Genomic DNA, 26744 nt, shown 5'->3' with positions numbered 1-26744 from the left:
CCTTTGGCATTGCTACATGCTCTGTCAAATTTCACAACTTTCCCTTGGGCAGTCCCGCTTCTTGCCTAGGTTGTGGGGGCTGACCTTAGAACAGTGTCCTGCGTGACTGACTCTCGAGCACATTCTGTCTCCTGGAGCACCATCTCACCACACAAGTCCAGATAAGCCTGGAGTCCAAAACTTTCAGCTCTTACAATCCTGGCAGATGGTCAGAATGCCGCCTACTGTTAAGTACCCTAGCACGTGTGGGACCTTGCTTTTGTTTTCGTTTTGTCTTCTTTTTCTTCCCTTAAACACAATGTGAAAGAAACCAAGGAGTTGGGGACAGTTATCACCACCTCTGGAAGTTCACTTTCTCTCCATAAAATGGAAAAGTGATCCAGACTCAGGTAATAACCAATCAGGAGACAGAGAAATGATCAGAGTAACTCAGGGTTTCTTGCGACTGCTTCTGCTCTGACACAAAATCTATAGGCTTTATAACCTTTATTAGAGTGGAGTGAAGTGCTTCTCCTGATGGAGAAACTTCCAGGTGCCAGCTAATGGCAGCTGCCCCAAAGCTCTTAGGGCGACTATGATCTCGATTTGATAAAACTTTTTATTGTGCTTGCTTTACTCTCTTGATTGGGGAATGTGTGGACTAATCTCTGAGATACTGTTTCATAGGTTATTGCAGTAGACTTTGAAGAATGCAAATTCTGAACTTCCTTTGCTGTCACCTGTATGATGTCAGAGAAATTCAGTCCCTGGAACTCTGTAGCTTGACTCTATAGGGAAAAAACAAGTGGTTTTGTAGATTTTAATAGGGAGGCAACAATGGGAAATGGTGAATGAACTTGGACAAGCCACTTTACCCCAGAAGGCTTCTATTTTCTCATCTGTAAAATGCTACTTCACAGCATTGGCTACATTAAATTAGACAATCTATGCAAACAACCCAGTCTGAAAGCTGTGGGCAAGAATTGGAAGAGATGGTTTCAACAAGAATAAGTTCCTAAGACCTGCCCAAACAGAAGTCCCTCCTATTAGAACAGTCTGTGGCTGAACTTGCTGGAAACTAAAGGAAAACCTGGTTTAGGGGGAGCCTGTGTTGCTTTCAGTTCCTTGGGATCTCTTTCTGGCCTAAGTCTTCAGTGTTCACTTCCTATCATGTGTCGGGCCCATTCACTAGCACCCTTTCTGTGTACCTGGCTAATATCGCTTTCAAGAAAAATGATTTCTACAGGTTCCCTGAAGTAGAGGACATTTGGACATAGCAAGCTGTGACACTCTCAATGTCTGACATCCTTCTGATGCTTCCAAAAAGAAAGCAATGAGCAGGGCATAGCTGGTCGGCAGGAAATGCCCTTCACGCAGAACACTTGATTTCTACAATCTATGTTGTCACTTCTCCAGGGGTTCCTGCTCCTGTTTGTTTTATACTAGGGGAATCCAGCTGGAAGAGTCTGTCCTGACCCTGGTCTGCCTGGGACGGGGGAGCTCTCTGGAATACCTTATTCTGACTACCAGCTTATGTTGGTTCCAGAGGGCTGCTTCTAGGCTTTGTGGGACAAAAATGAAAAGGCAGTTGTTTCTCAAAATTGTCAGGGAAATTATTAACTTGTTTCCTTTGATCCTTTCCGCCTTGGAGGACAGTCAAGTAGCAGGGGTGGAGAACACACTCTATTATTTTCAACATTGCTAAGGTAAACAGTGGGAGAAATTCTGCTACTAGAGAGGTTCAACCTTGGCTATCTGGAGAGTTAGAAGCTGTGTGTATGTGTGTGTGTGTGTGTGTGTGTGTGTTTGCATGAGTTTCTGTAAACATAGAACTGTTGAGTAAAAAAATACTGTCATTTCCTCTAACTTTTTCTCTCTTTCATTTTTTTTTAAGGCCTGAGTTTCCTGCTGCTATTCACAAAGATGCTTTTTATCTTTAACTTCTTGTTTTCCCCACTTCCAACCCCGGCACTGATCTTCATTCTGACCTTTGGAGCTGCCGTCTTCCTGTGGCTGATCAACAGACCTCTGCCAGTTTTGCCTCTCATTGATTTGAACAACCAGTCAGTGGGAATCGAGGTAACTTACCAATCACTATTTTAGTTTGTTCAATTCAAGAGCTTGAGATAACTCACAAAGGAGAAGGGACAGCGTGGGGAAAGAAGCCTTTTAGGTGAGCAATCAATAGAAAAATCTACAAATTGAAATTTCTTTTAATGGCCTATTTTCCTTTGTAATAACAATAAAACCACAGCTAGGTTTTATGATGTTAGTAACCTAGACAAGGGTTGGCAAACTATAACTTGTGGGCAACGTCCACAATAGTTTTCACATTTTAAAAAGGATATGTAAAAATAAATAAATAAGAGAGATCAAATTTGTTCCTCAAAGCCTAACATATTTACTGTTTAACCCTTTACAGGAAAAGTTGATGACAGAGTCAGTACTTTGGGGGTAGGAGAACATTTTCATTAAGATACTTAATGTCTGAGAATGGTAAAAGTTATTTCCTTGAGTTAAATTCCAGCTTTGAATTAACATTCACTCCTAACGCTGGCAGGAGTTGAACTGGGCTTTTCTCCTCAATTCCTGACTTTCAGCCAGTCACACAGCTTCCTACATCTCTGAGCAAAGAGAGAGCTCCAAGAATACTCTCTTCATCATTTTTCATTTTCAGCCCTTTTCAGAGAAAAAAAAAAAGCATTTCTGTTCCTTTGTAAGGCCAACCCCTTCTGATCTTTTTACAAACTTCTTCAGGCATCTTACTCCAAGTCACCTCCATTTTCCACCACCCCTACTTTTATTTTGGTCTGTTTGCATGCTCATCATTGGCCTGCATCTTCCTATCCTGCTGATACCAATTGCTTCAGGCCATCCTTTCCATCCTTTCCATCCTTCCTTTCTCCACCAGTTATTTAAGAGTAGCCTGTTGATTTCTTCTTCTAAACTTAACTCACTGAGATCTGACCTTTACCACTACCATCTCCCCGAACTTCTCTGGGTCACTCATAACCTAACTGGTGAATTCAATGACTTCTCTTTCATCCTTTTTTCTCTGTGGTTTGAGATTTCTTTCTTAAAACTCCTCCTTTCGCATTTCATAATGTCCTCCAATGAGATTTCTTCCTAGTTCAAAGGCAGTCTTTGTCACTTAGGTGCTTTCGTCTCCTCGTTTTAGGGTTTCAGTCTCACCCTCTCTTACTCCTCTAAAGCGAGTTTGGCAAACATGTTCTGTAAAGGTCAGTGAGTAATTTAGGCTTTGCAGGCCATACGGGCTCCAAGCAACTACTCAACTCTGCTGCTGTAGTGTGAAAACCCCAGACAACATGTAAATGAAGGAGCATGGCAGGTGACCGTACAGATTTGGCTCCAGATCACAGTTCTGCCAATCCCTGCTCTAAATCCTCACAGCTGAGAAAACCTCTCCTCTCCTATGACTTGAAAGTGTACTGAGAAGGTTACGAACCTGAATCTGACTTTCTAGGTCTGAAGTCTCCCCTGAGTTCCAGTCCATCTCAGTGACACTCAGGTACCTGAAGCTCAGAGTCTCTTTATTGCTTATCTTCACACACAGACACATACCCTTTGTATTTCTCCTCCTGCTCTATTTCAGTTAAATGCATCTCTTCTTATCCAGTTGCCCCAAGATGAGTCTGATCATCTTTCATTCTTCCTTTTTCCTCAGCTCATCTATGTTAACAGACAGCAAGACCCTACCTTCTTTTCTAGATGAGAAACTGTATTTTTGACATCCTGACTTAATGTGACAAATCCTCCCTGATGTTCTAGACTGTCAGAGCTCTTATCATAGCCTATATTACCCTGTATTTTTATATCCCTTAACTCAGTAGCAGTTTGTTTCCAAACTTGACCTCAATGTTTGAATACTTAATTGACGCCTGTTCCTCTCTAGACTAACTTTCATGAGGGTTGAACTGTGCCCTCAGCTCCTGTTGCAGCTCCAGGAACCATATCAAGGCATGATTCTGTAGTTCCAGCTGACATTTTTAGATACATCTCTAGTTAGTCCCTCTTTCTCAAATACCCTGTTCTCTAGCTGCCCAACAGACTAGGCAGTGTGTTTTCTTGCCTTTGCAACTTTAGTTAGGTTGTTCCTTCACTCTGAATTGTTCTTCTTTCCCTCCCCTCTAGAAAACCACATCTTTTGGTAAATGCTTACTTATCTTCAAAGTCTCTATTGAAATACTATTTATTTTCTATAGCCTTCTACTTAATACAGAATTGATTGCTTCATTCAACTCCCAAAACACATATTTTTATTATAGCATGTACATCACAGTATTGTGTTTACATGATTTCCTTTTCACCCCACCCCCACTCCAAAAACTCTCATTTATGAGGTGTTCATGGGCAGCAATTTTGTCTTCACTCACTTTGCATTTACACTATTTTCACAGTGCCTGGAGCATAATATGCATTCAATAGATGGTTAAACTTGGATTGATTTTTTTCTAAATATGTAAAACTATATTATCTCTCATGTGTGTATATTTTTGTGTGTGTGTGTGTGTGTGTGTGTGTGTGTGTGTGTGTGTCTAGGGGGTGGGGAGAGATTGCCAAAGTCATAACTGTGACAATCTCTGGGTTTCTGCGATACTATAATTTTGAGATTTAAAAAATTGGTAGATTGAAATAAAGGGGTCATCCTTGTGACCTCAGTGGTCAGCATTTATGTTCTTTTCAATTCAATCCATAAGGGTTTTGAAAGTATAAAGAGGGACTCAGGCTTGGCCTAAAGTTGGTCTTGTGTCTTAGGGAGGAGCACGAAAGAATGCTCGCCAGAAGAACAATGACCTAATACGTTACTACTTCTCAGATGCCAAGACAATGTATGAAATTTTCCAAAGAGGACTTGCTGTGTCTGGTAAGTGTAGCAATCTAAATTTCCTCTAAGAAGACCAAGGTGAGGGTCTTCTTCCATACCTCTTCTTCCCTGTCTCACTTCTAAAACCCCAGCAGTATCTGAGTAGAATCTCAACATACAAAGTGGAGGGGACATTAGGATGTATCAGGATGGGTGCTGGAAACATAGTAGGAGAGACCTGGGTTTCAAAAGAGGTCTTCTGTTTTCAGCTATGTGACCTGGTCCAGACCACTTGCATCTCTGAATCTGTTCCTCACTTGACACGAGAATTTCCCTGCGAAGTTGTTTCTGAAGAGTTCAACAATGTTTAGGAAAGTATTTTGATTGACTCACTAGTACATTGTGTTTGTTTAGGAATATGCTTTTCATAAATAAAATTCTCCACCCTACTAGCCTATGCCCCCACTTGTAGTACCACAGAAGGCTTCCTTAGGAACACTACCATTGGGGTTTGGTAGGTTCCTTTGGGACATATCAAGGCTTTGTACTTATATCTTGTATCATTGAACACAATGCTAAGTCACTAGTTTCCTTTCAGGATAACCGGCCTTTTAGCTCTCCCTAAATCTTTGTTCTTTTGGTGACGCTCTGCTCAGACATAGGTCGGCTTATGTGACCCCCTATTCCTCCCTCCCCTTCTGCTGTTTAGCTATGCTATGGCAGTACTTAATAGTCAACTCCTGTCAAGTGCTAACTGTGCAATAGGAACTGCACACATACCATCCACTTAATCTTTCCTAAATCTTAGGGATTGGTTATTATTCCCCCTCCTTGACTTTTAATAATGAGGAAACAGAAACTCAGAGGTTTTGAAATATGCCAAAGGTGACAAACTAGAAAACATTGCCCTTGATAGTGAAATCTGAGTCTGTCTGGAGAGATTATTCTATTTTAGATCACCTCTTAAGTATTTTATAAAAGTAGTTACTCTTCCAGACAATGAAAGGTTTATTGTAAAGAAAAATTCTACCTGAAGACTCCAAAGGGGACTGTACTTGGTTTTTCTGACTCCATATTAGCACTTATTTAGACTTCTATGCAAATAGCAAACAAAACCAAACCAACCATTAGTTTCTTTACTTTTTGGCAACTTAAGATAGTGTATGGCTCATATAACAGACTTTCCTTTGGGATTTTCTATTCTTCAAAGTTTTTTTCTTTGCATTTTCTTAGTTGCTTTATTATAACTAGAAACAAGTCATTTGGCATTGATATGTGGCACCTAAGATACTTCATTTAGAAATTGATTTTCAATTCTAAATTAAAATGGCTTCTCACGTAAGCAGGCATGAGAAATCTAGCCTGTTTCCACAGAAAAATGACACTTCTGGTGTTGAATACATCAGCCTAACATATACTTTAAGCCCTTACCCTATATGCAGTCTATGTTAGGAATCCCCTGTGGGTACTATTTAGAATATAGACCTGTAGCTCCACCTTACTGCACTGACTCAGAATTCCAGGTAGTGAGACCTAAGAATCTGTGTCTTGAACAAAGTTTCTCGGGGTTCTGCATGCCAGATTTTTCAACTCTATTTACTTAGGGCAGCAATTTTGCCAGAAGTTGTCAAGTGGGGGAGGAGGCTGGTCCTCATAGATAGCCACACCTTTGAACAGAAGGACATCAGAGTTGAATAAGTTCATTAAAGGCTAGGCTGTTGCCTGGGCAGACTTCAGCTAATAAGGCTGAAGCTGATTAGGGCACAGATTTTAATGAGACTGCAGTTGGTGCCTCTTTGGGCCAATTATTTGGCTTGTTCCTTGGCCATGGGCCTCTGCCAGAATTTTCATCAGTAGAGAGGTGATGAGATGCAGTATGTTTTTGTTCACATTCAGCAGCTCTACCATTTAATGAGTGGACTTAAAGAAACTGTCCGAGTCCTTCGTGATTCTTTGTAGCAGGGGATAACAACAGTTGGGAAGACCAAATGAATTCACATGCTTAGCACAGAGTAAGCATCCCAGAAATGGTAGCCATCACTAGGGATTAACATTCATACAAAGGATCCCGGTGGTAGCCTACTGAGGCGCCCGCTCACCTGGAGCAGGGACTGTGGGCACCTGCCAGAGCAGAACCTGCCTTGCTTCAGGGAAAGGTGCACTCTGAGACTTGGCTTCTTGAGCTTTCATGCAGCAGCTTCAGCAGGAAGAAAAGTACTACTGTTTCCTGTGGACAGTCTCCTCATTCATTTTTCTCTATCTGTTTCATCAGAGTGGCTCTCTCTTTCCTGCTTTCTTTCCTTTTTCGTCTGTCACTTAGCCTGGAAGTTCATTTATTTACTTGTGAATTCCTAGTAACCCTCTCTCCACATGCTTCCTTTTGGCAAGACCTGAATTCCTCTCAACAGTTGGGCTAGATCCTCTCTGTAAAATTTCCTTTCCTTCTCTTTTTCTGTTTATAACTTAGTCTCATTCTGGCTCAGATGTGGGGACTTCTCAGCCAGGGTTGTTCCTTAGCCTACTATCCCAACTTCCGTGGCTCCTGTGGCAGAGATTACTCTTTACTTTCATGAGTGGGTGTTCCCAGACTTATTTTAATTTCAAACAGGGCTGAGTAGTTTAGATGTTCAGAAGTTTAATTCTTCTATTGTCAATGTAAAACACAATTATAAAAATACTGAAGACACGAGTGTACATATGTGTGTACACATGTGCACCCAGGTGTGTGCTCATGTGTGTAAGCACAGGTGTGTGTGTGTGTGTTCTTATAGTCCTTTATGAGCCTCAGTACCTCAGCAGATACTCACATAAATGGGCAAAGTATATTAACAGGTGATTCATGAGAGTAAAACTGAACAAGCAAGGGAAAAGGTCCATTTCAATAACTGTTAAAGAAACTTAGACTAAAGGAATAACTTGTTAAACCTATCAAACCAGAAGAGATGTTAGATACTATTTAGCTTCTATGACTATGTCACTGGTGGGAGAACAGTATTGTCACAACTGCTCTACTAAGCAATGTGTTGCTAGGTATCAAAAACTTAGCTGTTCTGGCCTCCCCTCCCCCAGCCTTCCCAAACCCAGTTATTTCATTTTAGGAACTCTATTCTAAGAAAATGTTCTAAATTTGACATGATCAATTTGAAAACATTTATCATATCATTATTTAAGGTGTCAAACTTGGAAATAGTCTAAATACTCACAGTGAGATAAATCTAGCTACAGCAGTGCCCTTTATTGATTGGCCATAAAAAAGGCCATTGAAATCTCTCCAGAGAAGAAATAATAACATAGGGGAAAATGGGGGGAAAGAAGCAAGATACCAAAATATATGTGGATTGAACACAACCCAGTAAAATCATGCAAAAGAACTGTGAAAGGAAATAGTGATGATAATGGTGTTTATGTGATGAGATTGTTGACAACTCATACTTTGATTTTCTTCTATACTTTTATGAGTATACATTTATTTTATTATAGGGAAGTTCAACCCAAGATTATCTAATACAGTCTGTGTTTACTTGTTGGCTAATCGGTACTTAGGGCTTTCTCCAAATGCCCATTATTATCATGTAGGTCACATATTCCAACACTGAACCATTCTTGTTGTGTAACATTTCCTAAATGTTTCAAATGTAGTTTATAAGACTTTCTGCCTTTTAGAATTGAGTATTGGTTGCTTTTGAATTTCCTTGGCATATAAGAGAATCTCACATTCTTACTGGATTTATCCTTTGTGTCTTGGTTCTTCTTAAGAACTTTTTTTGCCTTCTCTGATCCAAAGGATTTACAACTGGAGCTGATTTTCTTTTAATGTTATATTTTTAGATAATGGGCCTTGCCTAGGATATAGGAAACCTAACCAACCGTATAGATGGCTGTCCTACAAACAGGTAAGTCAGACCCATGGTTTTCAGTATATTCTTTTGCTAGTGCAGTATACTGGGCTAATTTGGTCTCTTTTGGGTCTTGACTGCTTTTTGTTTTCTCTCCCTCTTTTGTAGGTGTCCGACAGAGCAGAGTATTTGGGCTCCTTTCTCTTGCATAAAGGGTATAAGCCATCACCAGACCAATTTGTTGGCATCTTTGCTCAGAATAGGCCAGAGGTAACCATGCTGCAGTGAACTCGAGGAAATCAGTCAGGGCTAAGTCTAAAACTTTAAACCCCACCTTGGAACCAGCACTCTGACACTTGCTAATGCCTTGCCCACACTATTTAAAGAACTCACATTCTTTAAATATTGTTCCACTTCAAAGAGTTACAGTTACAGTTACAGAATTACCTCCTTACTTCCTGGTTGAACATTTAGGGCTTTAAGCTAGGTGGCTGGACTTCTCTTATTCCCTAGCTTATTACGGTTCATTCTAAGTCAGTCTGTTAGTTATACAAGGGAAACGAGGAAGCCATGAGAGGAGGTAGCAAATAGGAGCTTGAAGATGTTGTGGAGAGGGATGTACATGTATTAGAATTGGAACCTGTATGTTGTACTTGAACTAACCAAGGCATCCACTGAGACTGGCTGTAGCTGTCTTTCCACAGTGAGTTAAAAGCATGTTTTAGACATTAAGATGATTGGAATTAAACTTATCTCCAAGTTCAAGTTAAGTCATTAAACCCAATATCCTCCAAGGAAGTCTTTGTATGCTTCAGAATAGTTGGTAACAAATGCTCCCTAGAACCAGTTGCATAATTGAAAATCTCAGGAAGCACTGGTTGCACTTTTAGGTTAATCAACATGCTCCATCTCTGTTACACCAGCCTCAAAAAGAAGAGCCATCCCTGACTCTAGTTTAGGAATTTAATGCCAAGCCTAGTGTATTAGTCTGCTAGGGGCTGCCACAACAAAATACCACAGACTGGGTGGCTCTATCAACAGAAGCTGATTTTGTCCAAGCTCTGGAGGCTGGCAGTCAAGAACAAGGCACGGGCAGGTTTGCTTTCTCCGGGGGCCTCTCGCCTTGCCTGTACGTGGCTGCCTTCTCACTGTGTCCTCACCTGACCTTTTCTCTGTCATCCCCAGTGTCTCCTCCTCTTATATGGACACCAGTCACATTGGATTAGGGCACCACTCTTATATCTTCATTTAACCTTAATTACCTCATTAAAGGCCCTAGTTCCAAAGACAGTCACATTGGGGTTAGGATTTCAACATGAATTCTGAGGGGACAGAATTCATAACACATAGACTGACAAAAGCCCTACCATTAGCACATTCTGACTCCCCTTTCTGATTCTTTCCTCTACTTTTCCTGCTTCTTGATGTCATGCTATCCTATCTTTGTTCATTCACTTCCTTCTTCCTTGAATTCCCTCTCTGTCCTGACCTCCATAACCAAATTCTACCAGTCTCTCAAAACCCTGCCTGTTTTTCCATCACTTTCCCCAAAGCAGTCTCAGATACCTTTACCTCACCCCTGAAAGTGATCTCTGCCTCCTTAAAACTCCTTCATGCTTTCTGTACATCTTATGAATGGACCTTACCACCCTCTACTTTGCATTCTGGTCCTTTGTATTGTAACTGTCTCTGAGCCTTCCTATTTAACTGTAATTTATAACATTAGCAGTGCCAGTCCCTAGAGCCACATGGTGATTTTTTTTTTTAACACAAAGACATCAAATAAGCATTAGTTGGCTAAATGACTGAAGTAATACTTTTACTTTTTAAAACATTCTCTAGTTTTTACTTGAACTTCTCTCTCCATACAGTGGATCATCTCCGAGTTGGCTTGTTACACGTACTCCATGGTAGCCATCCCCCTGTATGACACCTTGGGAGCAGAAGCCATCATATACATTGTCAACAAAGGTACAACTTTGCTATTACCTTAAAACTGGATTTTTCTTAATGCTAAGTAGGTTCTCAGTATCTGCTTTTTTTAGTAGACTTAGAATGCTGTGGCCAGAAAAATGCTCAAGTCTTTCTTGTCATGTAGTACCTAGGATATAATTTACAGGGACATTACAAAAAGCCCATGAGGCAGGGATATATACAGAAGTTTCAGTGAAATGCTTCAAGGAGGCATAGTGTGATAACATACTATAGAGATAAGATTATTTACTTCAGCCACACTAGGTAAAAAGCCATCAGATGAAGGGCTAAATCACTTAATGGTTTAAATCACTATGAAACTACTGGTTTCATTTCCTATTCTTATAAATCCAAGTCAATACAGTACCAATGTCCATGGTGAGCCTGCAGAAAAAATTGCCATTGTGAGAGAAACAAGTATAAGTTCAATGACAAATAACAGCCTTTTCACATATCCAAGATACTGCTTTCTGTCAGGAAACTAGCAGATTAAATGAGTACCTCCATTTGAACTGTAGATAGAATCAGAAGTTTTCTATTTGTGCAAACAAGTATCAAAGCAAACATTTAGAATTTAGAACATCATAAAATGTTTGCCTGCTAAAATCCCATTTGCTCCCTCCTTTCCCTCTTACTCCCCAGTCCCCTCCCCCAAATGAAACATGTTGACAGGACCACACCTAAGTGATCCATGCACTTTGCTTTGTTCTTAAGCAGAAGGAATTTTGTGGACACAGTTTACAGCATTGGCAGCACACAAGAAAACTATGTGCTTCTGTTTCAATTAAGCTCAATTATTATCAATGGAATATTTCATGGTTTGTGCATTATAAATCTGATGGGCAGACATAATCTCCTTTAGGAACCCACTAGCCCTGAAAAATCTCTTTCTCCTTGCAAGGCAATCAGATACATAGCAGACGGGAGGGTGACCTCTGACTTTATTTCTATTTTCAGCTGATATCACCACGGTCATCTGTGATACGCCCAAAAAGGCATCAGTCCTCATAGAGAATGTGGAGAAGGGCCTCACCCCAGGCCTGAAAATGATCATCCTCATGGATCCCTTTGAGGATGATCTGAAGCAAAGAGGGGAGAAAACTGAAGTTGAAGTCTTATCCCTGTTTGATGCAGAGGTATAGGTCTTAAATTCAACTCACAGCTTGAAAGCTGGCCTGACACTGTCAGCAACCTGCAGGACATGGACACAAGAGTGCAGGCTGTTGTTCTCCAGGGGTGGCAGAAAAGGAGCATATTAGACTCATGTTATGAAGCTTTGGAAATTATTTCCCCCAGACAACTCAGAAACCATGCAAGGGAGGAGAAAGATCTATGGCGGCAAACCAGACTTCTAAGTAGGGAATTTATAAATACAGAGCACAGTGGTGGTTAAGAATATGGATCCTGGATTCACCCCAGCTGCCTAGGTTCATGTTCCAGCTCCACATCTATTAGGTAACCTTGGGCAAGTGGCTGCACATCTCCCTTTCTGTAGCTGTAAAATAAGGATAAAATTGTCCCTACCTCACAAAGGGGTTGTAAAGAGTTCAACAAGTTAATATACATAAAGTGCTCAGGACAGTAATCTATTGGTGTGTAGGAAGCCCTGAAATGTCAACTATGCATGTTATTTAAAAAGATTTAGCAATGGTCCCAGATGGAGCTTAAAAGTATGATGAGAAGTTTGGACCCTTGGGCCTGATCCAGGTTAGAAATTGGTTATATTCCCACAAAAAAGGGAAGCGTTCTCGTGAAAAAGGGAAAGAAAGGCTTGTATTTGTCATAAGTCTGTCCACCTCTACTAATGTCTTTCTCTCTTGGCTTTCTGTTCATGTAGAACCTAGGCAAAGAGAACTTCAGAAAACCTGTGGTAAGTTTTCTTCTGCCTGAATTTGAGTCTTGCCATATCTAACTCTCAAAGTTCATGGTAGACTAAGGCCTCATCCCCCTCTCTCTAGCCTCCTGAACCAGAAGATCTGAGTGTCATCTGCTTCACCAGTGGGACCACAGGTCAGTGCCCATGAAGATTCCCCAGAGGCCACTGGTCAGCCCAAAACATGGCTTGAGTCACTGACCACTGATGGGCTGGGCTGGTAAATAAATATACCCTGCAATGAGCCCTATCCTTGTGAACTCCCTAAGCTCACAAACTAAGGCTTTTGAGTATGGATGCCTACATAGAAAAACATGAGCATAAGCATATAAACTTCACTGAATGCACTGGGAGGTGTTTATATGCTGTGGATTCCAGGGCTCTTAAAGGTGGCATCACAAAGTCAACTTTCTTCATCAGCTAACCACTCCCTCAATCTGCTGCTGCTGGAATGGTTTTACTCAACCAAGGCAATCCAGTGAGAGTTCTGCACAGATCAGTGTGCAGCACCCACCCCCCTTGCAACTACCTATCAGCACCCTTTATGGCTTTGAGTATGGCCCATGATGACCTACAGTTATAGCCATTTCATTGTTTCCAGTTTATATAGAAGGGCACAGGGAGGTAATATTGTTAGATCTGAAGTCTTAAACATAAAAACAGCACAAGGAGGGGTTACTTGGAATTTTCTTTTCAACTGTTGGTATTTGAGATTGTGGCTGTGCACTGTGTGGTAGTAGACTAACACTGCTGGCAGTAAAATCTCTGGGTGCATTAATCTCATAAACAGTCATATACTGTATCATAAAAGACAAGAGAAACTCTTGGCTCTCTGGAACAGAACCAATTGAATATAGATAGCTTCTTGCATCGAAGCCAAAGGCAGTTGCCAGTTAACAATATAAAGGGTCTTTCTCTCCATATCTTGTTTCCTATAGGTGATCCCAAAGGAGCCATGATAACCCATCAAAACATTGTTTCAAATGCTGCTGCTTTTCTCAAGTGTGTGGAGGTAAGGGGTTAATTGAAAAAGAGGGCCTCATTGTAATGTGAATCTGCCATAAGATTTTAATCTTGAAGTTAGAGGAGACAGGAAAAAAAAAAAGGTTAAGGACCTGAGAGTAGACAAATACTGGTGCGTCTTTGCAGAGGACTGTGTATTTTCAAGCCACGATCTTTTATGATCACTCAGATCTCTACACTCAGCACAGCTAACAGGATCTCTTAGAGTTACACAGTGTATTTCTGCCGCACAACTGTATGTGGCAGTCCTGAGAAGCAGTTTTTTTAAACTAAAAAAATTTTTTTGAGTTAGATCAGGTATCAACGTAATGATTCAAATATATGTATAAACTACAAAATGATCCCCACAGTAAGTCAACATCCATCACCTCACACAGTTATGAATTTTTTTTCTTGTGAAGAAAACTTTTAAGATCTACTCATTTAGCAATTTTCAAATATGAATACAGTATTATTAATGAGTTAACAGGAGTAGTTTTTAAATCTCCTTTGGAAGAGAAAGTTGGCATTAATCCAATGTTGCCTCCCCTTTGTTCTCTACCCTATAGTACACTTTTGAGCTTACCCCTGAGGACGTGACCATATCCTACCTCCCCTTGGCTCATATGTTTGAGAGGGTTGTACAGGTGAGTATCTTATGTTCCTAGCGGGTATGTCAAAAGGCAGTCGTGACTTGCTAGTCCAATGTTTATTCTAAAATAGCTGTGCAACATTTAGAGCTCTTTCTTTAATTTGAAGGCTACAGGTAGGGAGTTAGCACAGCTGAATCTACACTCTGGCATTATCCCCAACTTCCTCTATGAGTCTGTGTCCGGTGGGGCTAATGCTTGCTACTGCCTTCATACGGGGGTCCTGCAAATCCAGGGAAGTCATAGCTGAGAGTTTACTATCTGCCCTTCATTCTGAGTGGGGATAGGAGACATATTGTTTCTTTTTTTAATTTTATTTTGGTTAGACTTTTATAAAGTTCTAGGATTAGAGTATAGGAAGCTCCCCACAGAAAGGCAGAGGAGAATTTAATCCAGGTGAGATGTCCAGAGCATATAAAGTAGAGCCATTCAGAACTGTGTATATGCCGGAGGAGTATTGCCTTTCTGCGAGTTGGACTCAGGCCTTTCAGGCTATTCTGAGGCTGATTTGAGAACCAAAAGCAGTGTTGGCCTTTCAAAAAACACAGGTGTTAGTGTGGATGGAAAATTCCATTTAAATACCTCTTCAACCAGCTTATCCGTTGATGCAAGAAATGTCAAAATAAAAGAACTATAAAGCATGACATCGTAGGCATCTCATGTCACCCAGAGCTGTGGGTGGAGTTGCATGAGTCCTCAGTCTCACCGTCTGTCTTACCTGTCCTGTCACCTCAGAAGAAATGGATTCCCACCTGTCTTGAGGGCGGGCTTTCAGAGTTCTGGGTACCTGAAACATTGGGAGGAGGGTGGGTGCTATATAGAGAAACGGGCCCATGGACATCAACCTAGTTCCTTGGTTCTGTCCAAGACAGGCCCCACCTGAAGGGGGCCTTAGGCTCTGAGCCCTAGTGTTTGGTTTTGCTTTTAGATGGTTATATACTCTTGTGGAGCCAGAGTTGGGTTCTTCCAAGGAGACATTCGGTTGCTGCCTGATGACATGAAGACTCTGAAGCCCACAGTGTTTCCCTCGGTGCCGAGACTCCTTAACAGGGTCTACGATAAGGTACTAACCTGGCTTCTGCTGGGCAGCCCTGAGATGAAGGAACTGTCTGTGGCTTAGGCCCAAGGCTCTGAGGGACTCTATATTGCTAAGATATTTGCCCCACTTCCAGCCCCTGACTCCCTACAACCATCCACTTACAGCTTTCCTTACTAATGCATGATGAAAAACCATAAATGAAACCTCCTTTCCTCAGGACGAAATTACCTGGACCTGACAGAGCTCAATTCAGAGCTTGGGGAGCCCCTAAAATTCAGCTAACTTACTGAGAAGTTGTTACTCTGATTTAGTAACACATACTGGTTATTGAGCTTTTTGCTGAGGTGCCAGGCCCCAGCATAACCATTTCGTATTCATTCCATCATTGAATCCTCACAAAAACATAGGCAATCATAACTATACTTATTTTCCCTAATACACAGATAAGAAGACATACTTCAGAGATAAAAAACTTGCCTGCATCATATCTAATAAGGGTCAGAACAGAATCAAATTGTTACCATCAGAGCTGTCACTGAGTACCACTCTATTTTTTCATTAGGGTTTACAAATTGGTGATCTTTCTAATTTAATCATTTCTCTTAACATTCATTAGCTGAGATTCTTCCATAAAGACATGACAAATATTTGATTTTTAAGTCAACCTTCAAATAATAAATTAGTGCCCCAACAATCTTCAAAAATGGTCAATGAATTTTTTTCTTTGTATTATTATGAACTTAGGATTTGCATATCTGTATGTTTAATCCATTTTGGTCATTCTTCTCAGTGCTGAAGTTGGGAGCCCCATCAAGTTGTTCATGTGTCCTTTTGGCACAGCCCCTGTAGTCTTTGATAGCTCCCTTGCTTTCTGACATCCCATGTCCCAAGCTCATCTTGTATGCTTCTCACTTAAGTCTTAGAGCCCTTAGAACTGGGATTTGAGCCTAGGCAATACAGTAACAGAGCTCAGGCTCTAAACCCTGTGCTTGATAATTTCATAATTCCATAGGCATTGGGAGGCCTGAGGACCTGACACATGGCCATTTTGCACATGCTTGGACCTCATCCTAGAGATTCTAACTGTGAATCTTACCAGGTGCTATCCTGGGGCTCTGGTGACATGGAAGGCAGCATTCTAGAATACAGATGACCCTTGAACATTGAAAGTGCTGGTTCCTGTTAGAATTATTAACAATTCAAACAGTTCCTCATCATGCTATAGTAAGATTAGCCTCATTGTTACTATGGTTTTTGTTCATGTTGTTGAATATTTTTTATTTTTTAGAGTAGTCAATTTGTAATATGGTAGTAATTAAAACAGTTCACTTCTGGAACTCATTTTAAAACTCGAGGATTTTATTAGTGTGAGTTTCTTAATTCTAGCTCTTTGTCAGTGACTTGTTAGAAAGAAGTTGAGTCTTGTGAATACTGGAAAAAGATAAATCTCTTACTATTGAAAGAGGTATCAGGAATGACACAATGCAGGCAGCACTTGTGTGTATATCTTGGAGATAGATGGCAAGATGTTGGCAAATGATGGTGCAATGCCTGAAGCCTAGAGCATAGTTGGCATTAAGAGGTGAGGATGACCAACCCCATTTGGCTAGAGGCCTAGAAATGGAAGTGTAAATATGGAAGAGGGCTGGAGAGGTGTCTTTGAATTTTGAACTGGAAAAGAACTTTGATTTCCTTGAATCTGAATTCTGGTAAGATGGAATTTTGAAGGTCAAAATATGGAGTTTAGGATTTAATTTTGGAAATAAGGGGGATTTGAGTTGTAATTGGTAAAGCTCTCCTTTGGCAGGAGTGTGGTTGATGGATTATAAAGTCACAGTGAGGCCAGAGTCAGGGAGACTAGAGAAATAATGTGAGCTGGGAAAATGGGGTGTCAGAATTAGGTCCAAAGGAAAGAAATGATCTTAGTAGGAAAGCCTTTTGGGTTTTGTATGGTATGGCTCAAGAAACTTGAGAAAGTGGTATTTCTCCAAGTTTAGTTTATATAAGCATCAGAGGAGCAAGGGGAGCAAGAGGTGGTGCTTGTATACAAATTAGGTTCCTAGGCCTTTCTTTGAACTATTAAATCAAAAGCCCATTAAGCTGTTTTTGTCTAGTACTCCCAGGTAACTTTGTAGGTAGATGCCAGCCACATTTGAGGATATGCTTTTATCCCAGTTATCTAAGTTGTTTGACAAGGACGAGGAATCTGGAGGAGTTGGACCCCTATGTGTATGTACTCGGTTCACTTCTTTCTTAGTGGGTGATATTCTCTCGGCTCATCATTATTTAGCAACCCAGCCCATGAATGAGAGCTACTTCCTTATGAACCAGGAGGCACTATCTCTTGCTCACTGATGAATGAATGACTTTGTTGAGTATCTCTGATAAGTTTTCAGCTAAGAGGAATTATCACCCTGCAGGTACAAAATGAAGCCAAGACACCCTTTAAGAAGTTCTTGTTGAACCTGGCTGTTGCCAGTAAATTCAGTGAAGTAAAAAGAGGCATTATCAGGCGTGACAGCTTATGGGACAAGCTCATCTTTGCGAAGATCCAGGTAAGTTTGATGGGTCCTGGACAGAGCCAGGCAAATACCTGGGCTGCCCACCAGCTCAGTATGCTTTGCTTTACCGCTGATGGTTGAGTTTCTCTTCAACTAGAGAGCCTTTCACACTCTTTGGGTTCACTCACCTTTTGAGCTTTCTCTTGGACAACTCTGTCACCAAAGGGAATTGGTCAAAAGGAAGAAAATAGATTTTACTTAGGATCTAGTATGCTCTTATTCTCTTAGGTGGTCTGTTGAGATGATAAGTACTCTGAAGGGCCAAAGAATACAACTTATCTGAGGAAATTTAAAAAAAGAAATGCAGTTCTGGTGCCAGCTATGGATGGTGGTGACAATAGCAGCTAACCTTTTCAGTGTTTTTCCTCAATACCAGGCCCGATTCTAAGTGCTTTGTGAATTAATCGGTTTAATTCTTATAAAAACACAGCACAGGCTGGTCTACCCATTTTGTAGTGCAGGAAACTGATGTCCGGCAAACAGGTTTCAGCAGGTCTTTTGTTTCTACTGACCAGGCCAGCCTCGGCGGGAGGGTCCGCTTCATGGTCACCGGAGCTGCGCCCATCGCCTCACCCATCCTGACATTCCTCCGGGCAGCAATGGGGTGTCCGGTAAGCCAAGCACCTTCTCTGAAGATAGCTTATTTAACTTTTACACAAATAAAGCTCGCTGTTAAAGATGAAAACACAACTGAAAGGTAACAAAGAGAAAGTTAGCAAAAAATCTCAAAATCAAGAGAAAATATTCTCTTTATGCATCTGTGCACAGAAACCTTTTCATAAATGGCACCAGTGTTCTAAAATACTTGTTAAACAGTGCGCTGTCAATATTGCTCCTCATCAAATAAAGACCTGCATCACTTTAATGATTTTGCAATAATTTATTGAGTATACCTAAATAATTCATCTCTTATTAGTGGAAACTTATGCTGCTTACCATTTTTTCACTATTATAATTAATGAAGTGAAACGGATACTTATGTGCCCTTTAGTATTTATGCAATTGTCAATTTATGGTATTAAATCCCTCCCTGCAAGTTGGGATTTTTGGGTCAAAATATATGGATTTTTGTCACACGTTAATGTAGGTTGTCATTCCCTCCAGGCAGATCTTGTCTTTTTTCTACCTTCCTGCAAATAATGCAGGAAACCTTATTTCCCCAGTAACAGGGTTGTCAGTCATTTAAATCTTGGCCAGATACATGAAAAATCTTATCATAGTTTTGTTTCTTTTTTTAATACCAAACATCTTTTTTATTGCTTATTGGTATTTCTTCCATGAATTACTCTATTGCTTTTTGATAGAAAAAAACAAAAGGATAATTTGGTTCTCTTTCACATTGCTTTCTAAGAGTTTGCGGGGGGGGGGGTCATGTATTAATAATAGTAATCTGTGTTGTCAGAAATATTTTTCCTAGCCTCATCTTTTTGCCTTGTGTATTACTATACGATAGTTTCAAATGCTTATGTGGTCAAACTGATTGATCTTTTCGTAGTTTTTTAATTGCTTAGATGGGACTTCCTAACCCCAATATTTCATGAAACTGTTCACACTCATATTTTCTGACAATGTAACGGTTTTACTTTTTTCTAATTAAGTCTCTGTTCCATCTGGAATTTAGTACAAGTCCTTGAGCCTGGATATTGTCTATTTTTCCCCCAAAATGACTAACTGGTTCGTTTATTTGAACATGCACAACATGAGTGAGACAGATAGCCTTGTCCTCACTGTGTCTATTATCCTCCATTCTAGGGGTTGGCAAACTACAGTACAGGTCGGATGTGGCTGGTTGCCTGCTTTAATAAGTGAAGTTTTAGTAGAACACAGCTGTACTTTTCATTGCCATATTATCTGCTCCTCCTTTTGTGGTACATTGACAGAGTAAAGCATTTGAGACAGAGACCAGAAAGCTCACAAAGCCAAAAATACTTACTATCTGGTCCTATGCAGAAAAAGCTTACCAACCCCTGTTCTATACCACAGCTAAAACTATTTCCATTAAACTTCTGTAATTCCTTCGGAAGTACTCCATTGCCAAGGTTCAAGTCTCACTGCCATTGAGTTACACTTAATAAGTAGTTCACATTTTACTCTAAACTTGAAATGCCACATTTCACAAAGTAGTGTGTAAGTTTCTATGTTGATGGCTATTTCTGCACCCTTCTGGTTTTTGACTGAATCCCAGTAGTAAAGACTTAGCAGCTCAGGCATGAATTCAGGAGAGTAGGATACTAGGTGGCCTCCAGCTCTCAGAGAACTTGTTTTCCTCCTGTCTTGCCATAGGCACTGTCAGCTTATGCTTTTTTTTAAGTCTCAAAGTCCTTCCTTGGTTTCCCAAGGTGTTTGAAGCTTACGGTCAAACGGAATGCACTGCTGGCTGTACAATTACATCACCTGGGGACTGGACATCAGGTAGGTTCTCCAGTTACTGGGCAGAAGATGCAGTGGTAGGAGAAGGGCTCTAACTGAACTAGGACTTACATTATTTAGACAGACTTAATGTTCTGGATGAATGGGCCAGGGGCCAAACTCAAGTTTCAGCCCAGGACTTCCTATCCTTACTATCCAGCATTGGTGCCAGAAGATTTTTCAGTCTTCTTCTTTTAGAGTCAATCCATAAATATCTCAGAAATATTCTGGAATTATCACTGTTTTATGATTTCCCAGCTGATTCTGTGTGGTGTGTTCTAGGCCATGTTGGAGCCCCCATGAATTGCAATCATGTAAAGCTGGATGATGTGCCCGACATGAACTACTTTTCAGTGAACAATGAAGGCGAGGTGGGTAGGTTACATCCTGTAATCATGTCGAGACAATCATGGTGGAGACGTTTCTATCAGAAAGGGCACACAATTGTGAGCAGGCTTGGGATTGACTCCTTTGAGATCTTTAGCAGAGGATCAAACATCTCTGGGACTCACTTTCCTAGTCCCGACAATGGGGATTTAAATATGGTGCTCTTTGATGGTGGAAATCATCAAAGGGTTTAAGGTGGGAGCAGGTGTTTATTGTAAAGTTCCTGTGCTGGGAATAGCAGCCTTTGCCATTGTTACCACCGTGCACCTTCTGATGTGCAGATATGCATCAAAGGCACCAACGTGTTCAAAGGATACCTGAAGGACCCTGAGAAGACAGAGGAAGCCCTGGACAAGGATGGCTGGCTTCACACAGGAGACATTGGCCGCTGGCTTCCGGTAGGTATTTGTAAAAAATTTCTGGCCGTCTATGCTGCTGTAAACACAACCGTCTACTTATACATACAAGATGGTTAATTGACTGAGGCAGCTGGAGGGGATTAGGTCTGTATGCTACCTGGCTTATAGCTTCCTCATACTATAAAGAGAATATATATGGTTCAAAGAACTGAGGCTGGTAATTGGGATGTCTATGTTCTAGTCCCAGCTCTTCCATGGATGAGAAATTATTCCCAAAAAAGTCACTTGATGTGTGACTAGGATCTGCCAAAACGAGAGAGGCTTTCTTTCTTGAAGCCAGAGAGATCATTTTGATCACAAGGATCACATTTGATCACAATGTTATAGAATGTTATAGAAGATGCCAAGACAGACCAATTGAAGCATTTTCTTCTTGCTTTTCCTTATAAAATACACCCCCAGCAGTACTCAGAATTGCTGTCAGTTTTCACACCTAAACTGGAGGTGGGAATGTTTAATAAGTCACACAGTCCTGGACTTCAGACTTGGCATGGCTCCCTTGACAGTGAAAGATTTGCTTACAGCCAAAGGAAAATGAGGTGACTTCCTCAGGAAAGGGATGTAGTAGTCTGTCGTGGTTTTGTTTGCTTTTCTTGAGACAGAAATTGTGATTTGATAACTCCATAGGCCCATAACACTTGCCTTTATGAATTCAAAGGGTAAGTCTCTTTACAATTAATATGTAGAAATACATTGAAACAAGGAAGCAGGATTTCTAAACCAAATGTATGCAGGGGCTAGTCTTTTGCCTCAGTGACCTTCACACCTTTCTTTGTGCAAAACACAGAGGCATTTTTTTAAGCAGAGCTTGCTAACAAACAATTAGCAGTAAACTCTCTCAACCCTGTCTGTTTTCCTAAGAGAGAAAAGTATCGATGGTAATGATGGAGACTTAGAATCCCTATAAGAGATTTTCTAAGAGGTCTCATCTCTGAAAAGTTTTGTCTACTGTATGCCAGGGGAGTGGGAATGGAACTAGATCTTTAAAAAAATTCTGCTCAATATTTTCAAGATTTAAATGATATTCAAGGCATGTTTGACAATGAGACCCCTAATTGGTGTGTTTGATAGATTTGGGTCTAGTAGTATCTTGCCAACACATCTGTTTCTGTGTAATAAGTTCTCTGCTCTAATAAGCCTACGATATAGGCAATAAATGTGTCCCCATACTAGACTTATAAAGGACTGAGCATTATTAATCACTTTCAGATCATGTCTGTTAGGCTGAATTGATGACTGATTTCTTGAGTCAGCGTTGTGGGGTTGGTTCAGTCTGTTGCCCTGTTTAGGGTAGGATCATGTGGATTCACTTGCCATTTGTCCCAATTCTTTAATGGGAATCTCTAAGAACATAAGCTCCTCAGACCAATTAGCTCAGAGAAATTAAGCTGCAAATGACCTCTTGTGACTGGTCAGAGAGCCCTCACCAGACCTGCTTCTGTCCTAACAAGCACAATTATTGACTTGTTTGATTAGCGCTAGCACAGTGGAGTCGTCTTAGCCTGCTCCTAATTTAGGGAGGGATACATAAAAGGGAGGAAAAGAGGGGGAGACCTAACTAATTGAAAAGTCTTAATAAAAGATAGTCCTTCCCTATTCTTGAGTTCTGGAAATGGAATCAAAAATTATTAGAAATTCAGAGCTGCAAAATTTCTTCACTGTATGAGGCAACCATTTACATTACCCGAGCAGATCTCAGGGACTTCTTATGCTGCACATTAACATGCCCATATGGTACAGATGTGTTCTTTCTGGAAGCTGCTTCCCTTGCCTTTATTCAAAGCCAAGAAAGAGAAATGAAAAGCTGCTCAAAAGTCTCTAGAAAAGTAAAAAAAAAAAAAGTCTCTAGAAAAGTCATGTTTAGAGAAAGAAGACACCTGTGATGTCTCCAGTCTTCCCACTGACACCACAAATAGGGCTCAAAACACTGATGCTGTTATCTGTTTCATATAGAATGGAACTCTGAAGATCATTGACCGTAAAAAGAACATTTTCAAGCTGGCCCAAGGAGAATACATTGCTCCAGAGAAGATAGAAAATATCTACATCAGGAGTAGACCAGTGTCACAAATTTTTGTACATGGGGACAGTTTACAGGTAATATATACTGTTTTAACAACAGTTATTGTCAGGCACAGACCATGCTGTTTCCCGTGGCTACAGGAAATCGGTATGGGTGTGTTTAGGATGAGAAGATCTGAGTTTATGAAACTAAAGAGATGAAGCCATATTCCAAATACAAGGGAATATAAGTGAAAAAATTTTTTTTACTATGATGGACTCTGTAAACAAGTTGAATTGTTTAAACAGTTGTACTAAAGGACAGCCATTCAGAAAGAGTCACATGCTACCATTTCCACTGCAGTAGGAGCTCCTCTGGCACAAGTTTTATATATACTGCATTTACACTCTGCTTTTGGGGAGTGGGAAAAGGTTGATGTGGACACGTCAGAGATGCTTCAAGATTAATGTGGAACATCCTTTCTTTTTGAACATTCTAATTTGCACAGATGTTTTTGTAAAGAGATATTGAATGGAAAGATGAGTTTAGAGTCCCATGAGGGTTTGAAACAAAAGGTGAGAAAAGGGGACATTAGTATTGAATTTGAGGTCTTGGGGATTATCTATTACAAAGACGTAATCCTGCCTTCTCTGCCCATGGGGGTCCCCACCATACTCGTTCTCACATGCCCTCGCCATTTGTTCGCTTTCCAGTCTGCCTTGGTGGGAGTGGTGGTTCCTGACACAGATGTGCTGCCCTCATTTGCAGCCAAACTTGGGGTTAAAGGCTCCCTTGAAGAGCTGTGCCAGAATCAGGTAAGTGTCACTTAGAAACACTGTGTACATCCTCTGGGCCCTTTGTGGGAAAGGGGAGGCCCCGCCAGCTCAGACACCCATGGGTTCCCAGAGCCTCCTTCCAGGGAGAACAGACTCTCCTGCACTTGTGACAGACAGCTGTAGCCCAACAGACTGACTGGCTGTATCAGACTGCAGGGTAGGACAGGGAGTTAACAAAACAAAACTCTATTCTTTCTACAGTGTATGTCCATTGTGGGGAATAAAGGATCAAACAATGCCATCTAGAGAAAATTCCTGTTAACATTTAGATTTGCCTTTTTTCTCATTCATGTTTTCCGTTGAGCAAAGATAGGTGTAAAACGTGCTTGCACATACTCCTATGTCCTGTTTTATCCTAATGAGCTTTCGTAGGCATTTTGCATTGGTTCATGATTAGCCTTTCATTTGGACTTTTTCAAATAGCCATGCTTTAAGCTATGATTTATATTCTCAGATTGTAAAGGAAGCCGTTTTAGAAGACATGCAGAAAACTGGGAAACAAAGTGGCCTTAAATCCTTCGAACAGGTACGTACTACGGATGTGAACCCGGTCTCTCAGGTCATACTAGAGAAGTTTTAAAGCTTACATTCATAATGGGTTTAAATGTAGTCTCCAGGGAATTGATTTTTTATTTTGGACCATTAACGCATTAGCCACAATTGGCAGTGACCTTTTGTACAGTGACCTTTTGTACAGTCCCTTCTTGCTGTTCGTTCTCCCTTCTCCCTGCTCATTTCTTTCCCAAACTGCAAATGAGTGAGCTTGGGAGTGTCCGTTCTCTGCCCTCCCACTTCGTCAACCCCACTTTTATAAGGTGAAATATTCTCTAAGGTTCTTCACATGGCACTTTGAAGGCTCTGCAGAAAATCCAAATCACCAATAAACATGTGTGTGTGTGTTAATCCTCTCTTCCAGGTCAAAGACATCTTTCTTCATTTAGAGCCATTTTCCACTGAAAATGGACTCTTGACACCAACACTGAAAGCAAAGCGGGGCGAGCTTTCCAAGTACTTTCGGACCCAAATCAACACCCTGTACGAGAATATCCAGGAGTAGGTTAAGGTACTTATGGCGGGAAAGGGCTTGGAGGTAGCCTGCCTTACGGGGAATATGGATTAAAAATTGATCTTACATTCATTTTTTTGTCTTCCTCCTGTTGTTTTGCCTGCTAATTTATAAAACCAGAGTTTTGAGGCTTTTAAAAAATATTAAGCGAGAGACTTAGAGTGTAGAAACTTAGCCCTAATCTTCCTTCCTGTCTTAAATGTTGCTGACATTGTTTTTGGGGCTACTTTTATCAACATACCTTTCTTCAAGGTCCACTTGTATTCTTTCTCTTTCTTATGATTTCCAACCTTTCTAAGTGACCACTCATAGCCAAAGTGACCCTTTGTTACTTCTCCCTTTTTGTCTTAAAGTAAACCTAACTTGACACTCCCAACACTCAGGCTTTCCAATGTTCAAATCAAGAGACCTTTAAGTTCTGAAAAGCTGTTTCTAACTCATGTTTTCTAACTATTCCTAAATGTTTATATCTAGTTTTAACCTATCGGAGTTAATCATATCTGTGAAAGTAATTTCTTCTATGTTATTTCTGTGTACACTGAAGTCTGTGGACAGAAGGGAAAAGTTTGATCACACTGAACATTTCCTAAACTCTCTAGTTTCTCTGACTTGGCAGAATCAATAACTGGGCCTGTGAAATGTTGCCCAAAAAGAATGTTTTTAAAGTGTTATCTGTAGTAGCACCTGATGGCTAAATCTGTCCTCTAGTTTGCTGCCGAGCTGGAAGCTATGGGGGAAGAAGTTGAAACTTACGTCAAGTGCACTTTTCTGGCAAATGAGGAAAACACTGAGCAAAAACCTCCTAAACTGGGAGCAAGGACCTATGAGCAAGCATGCCACCTACACAACAGGCTTTTCTTCTGTGAAGGACTGGCTATCGTTTCTCCCCTGGACTCCAGTTCCTGCTGTATCTTACCTCCGGACAACACATGTTGCTTCCACTTGTAAATGTAAAGTCTTTAAAATAAACTGTTCCAAGTACTAACATTGTGGTGTGTGTTACCTCACAGACCATTATGAGAAGCAGCATTAGAAAAGGACTACTTAACAATCGAGTAAGCTAGTGGCTCTCAAACCTGGCTGCACCCTAGAATTACCTGGGAAGTTTAAGGAGACACCAATGCCTGGATACTGATTGAAATGGTCTGGGATACTGCCTAAGCGTCAAAATTTTTTATAGGTCCCTAGGTGATTCTAGTATGCAACTGAGATTAATAACTACTTAAGGAAACTAAGCTGAGAAGACCAGGCCTTAATCTCACAGGTGTGAATAATGAAACAAATACCAGTCAAGCCCAAACTTCAATTGAGCGCAATTCCCATTCTCTCTTCTTGGCCATCTTTGTCATAATGTAAGTAGTCTTCAACAGCATTCCTTTCAGCCCTCTAACTGGAATTATCTCTTGGATCATCTTTCTAGACCCTGAGCCTAGGAAAGCTGAAGAAATGTCTATTCTTGAGCATCTGAAACAAAGGAAGGCAGGAATAACTTACAGGATTCCCATGACCTAGTTCCTGTTATCTCCTTGGCCTCCTCTCCCATCCCCCCTCACTCATTCCAACTGAACTGCCCTGGCTGCCTTCCTGTTCCTAAAACATGCCAAGGACCTTCCAGACTGTTGTTCTGGCCATTCCCTCTGCCTAAATGCAGATACTTCCAGAAGCACGTCACTCATCCCCTCATCTGCTTCACAAGTCACTTCCATCAAACCATCCCACCTGCTTTCTTTGTAACTCACGGCTCCATCTGACATATTTTACTTGTCTGTCCACCTCCCCACCCCTCCGTGGAATGGGGCAGAGTCATGTTTCACTCACCGCTGAATCCCCAAGTGCCCTTCCCTTGTTGTTAACTGTTACAGGCCTCACTCCCAAAGCTCAAGTTC

The 26744-nt window shown here is 40.9% G+C and overlaps 1 protein-coding gene across 5 annotated transcripts in view; it reads left to right on the top strand.

Annotated features, from left to right (window-relative positions):
* The window catches only part of ACSL5 (acyl-CoA synthetase long chain family member 5), a 40825-nt gene extending 14982 nt beyond the window's left edge, over positions 1-25843 (top strand). For 3 of the 5 annotated variants that reach the window (XM_073240418.1, XM_073240417.1, XM_073240419.1), the window contains exons 2-22: positions 1874-2058; positions 4756-4864; positions 8633-8697; positions 8809-8910; positions 10512-10611; positions 11572-11750; positions 12452-12484; positions 12573-12624; positions 13426-13499; positions 14059-14136; positions 15068-15202; positions 17599-17733; positions 18255-18350; positions 20079-20151; positions 20431-20519; positions 20817-20933; positions 22908-23051; positions 23670-23771; positions 24247-24318; positions 24709-24855; positions 25567-25843. In XM_073240418.1, coding sequence (XP_073096519.1) covers positions 1903-2058; positions 4756-4864; positions 8633-8697; positions 8809-8910; positions 10512-10611; positions 11572-11750; positions 12452-12484; positions 12573-12624; positions 13426-13499; positions 14059-14136; positions 15068-15202; positions 17599-17733; positions 18255-18350; positions 20079-20151; positions 20431-20519; positions 20817-20933; positions 22908-23051; positions 23670-23771; positions 24247-24318; positions 24709-24849 — 2052 coding nt within the window. In that variant the 5' untranslated portion in view covers positions 1874-1902 and the 3' untranslated portion in view covers positions 24850-24855; positions 25567-25843. Of the gene's footprint in view, positions 1-256; positions 390-416; positions 1686-1873; positions 2059-4755; positions 4865-8632; positions 8698-8808; positions 8911-10511; positions 10612-11571; positions 11751-12451; positions 12485-12572; positions 12625-13425; positions 13500-14058; positions 14137-15067; positions 15203-17598; positions 17734-18254; positions 18351-20078; positions 20152-20430; positions 20520-20816; positions 20934-22907; positions 23052-23669; positions 23772-24246; positions 24319-24708; positions 24856-25566 lie in introns of those variants that run through there. The other 2 variants (XM_073240421.1, XM_073240420.1) reach the window with 2 other exon arrangements.
* The last annotated feature ends 901 nt before the right edge of the window (positions 25844-26744 follow it).

This window comes from Manis javanica, chromosome 7, assembly GCF_040802235.1.
Source record: "Manis javanica isolate MJ-LG chromosome 7, MJ_LKY, whole genome shotgun sequence".
Lineage (NCBI taxonomy): Eukaryota > Metazoa > Chordata > Mammalia > Pholidota > Manidae > Manis > Manis javanica.
Note: the sequence above shows the minus strand (reverse complement) of the source record. Positions and strands in the feature narration are given on the sequence as shown.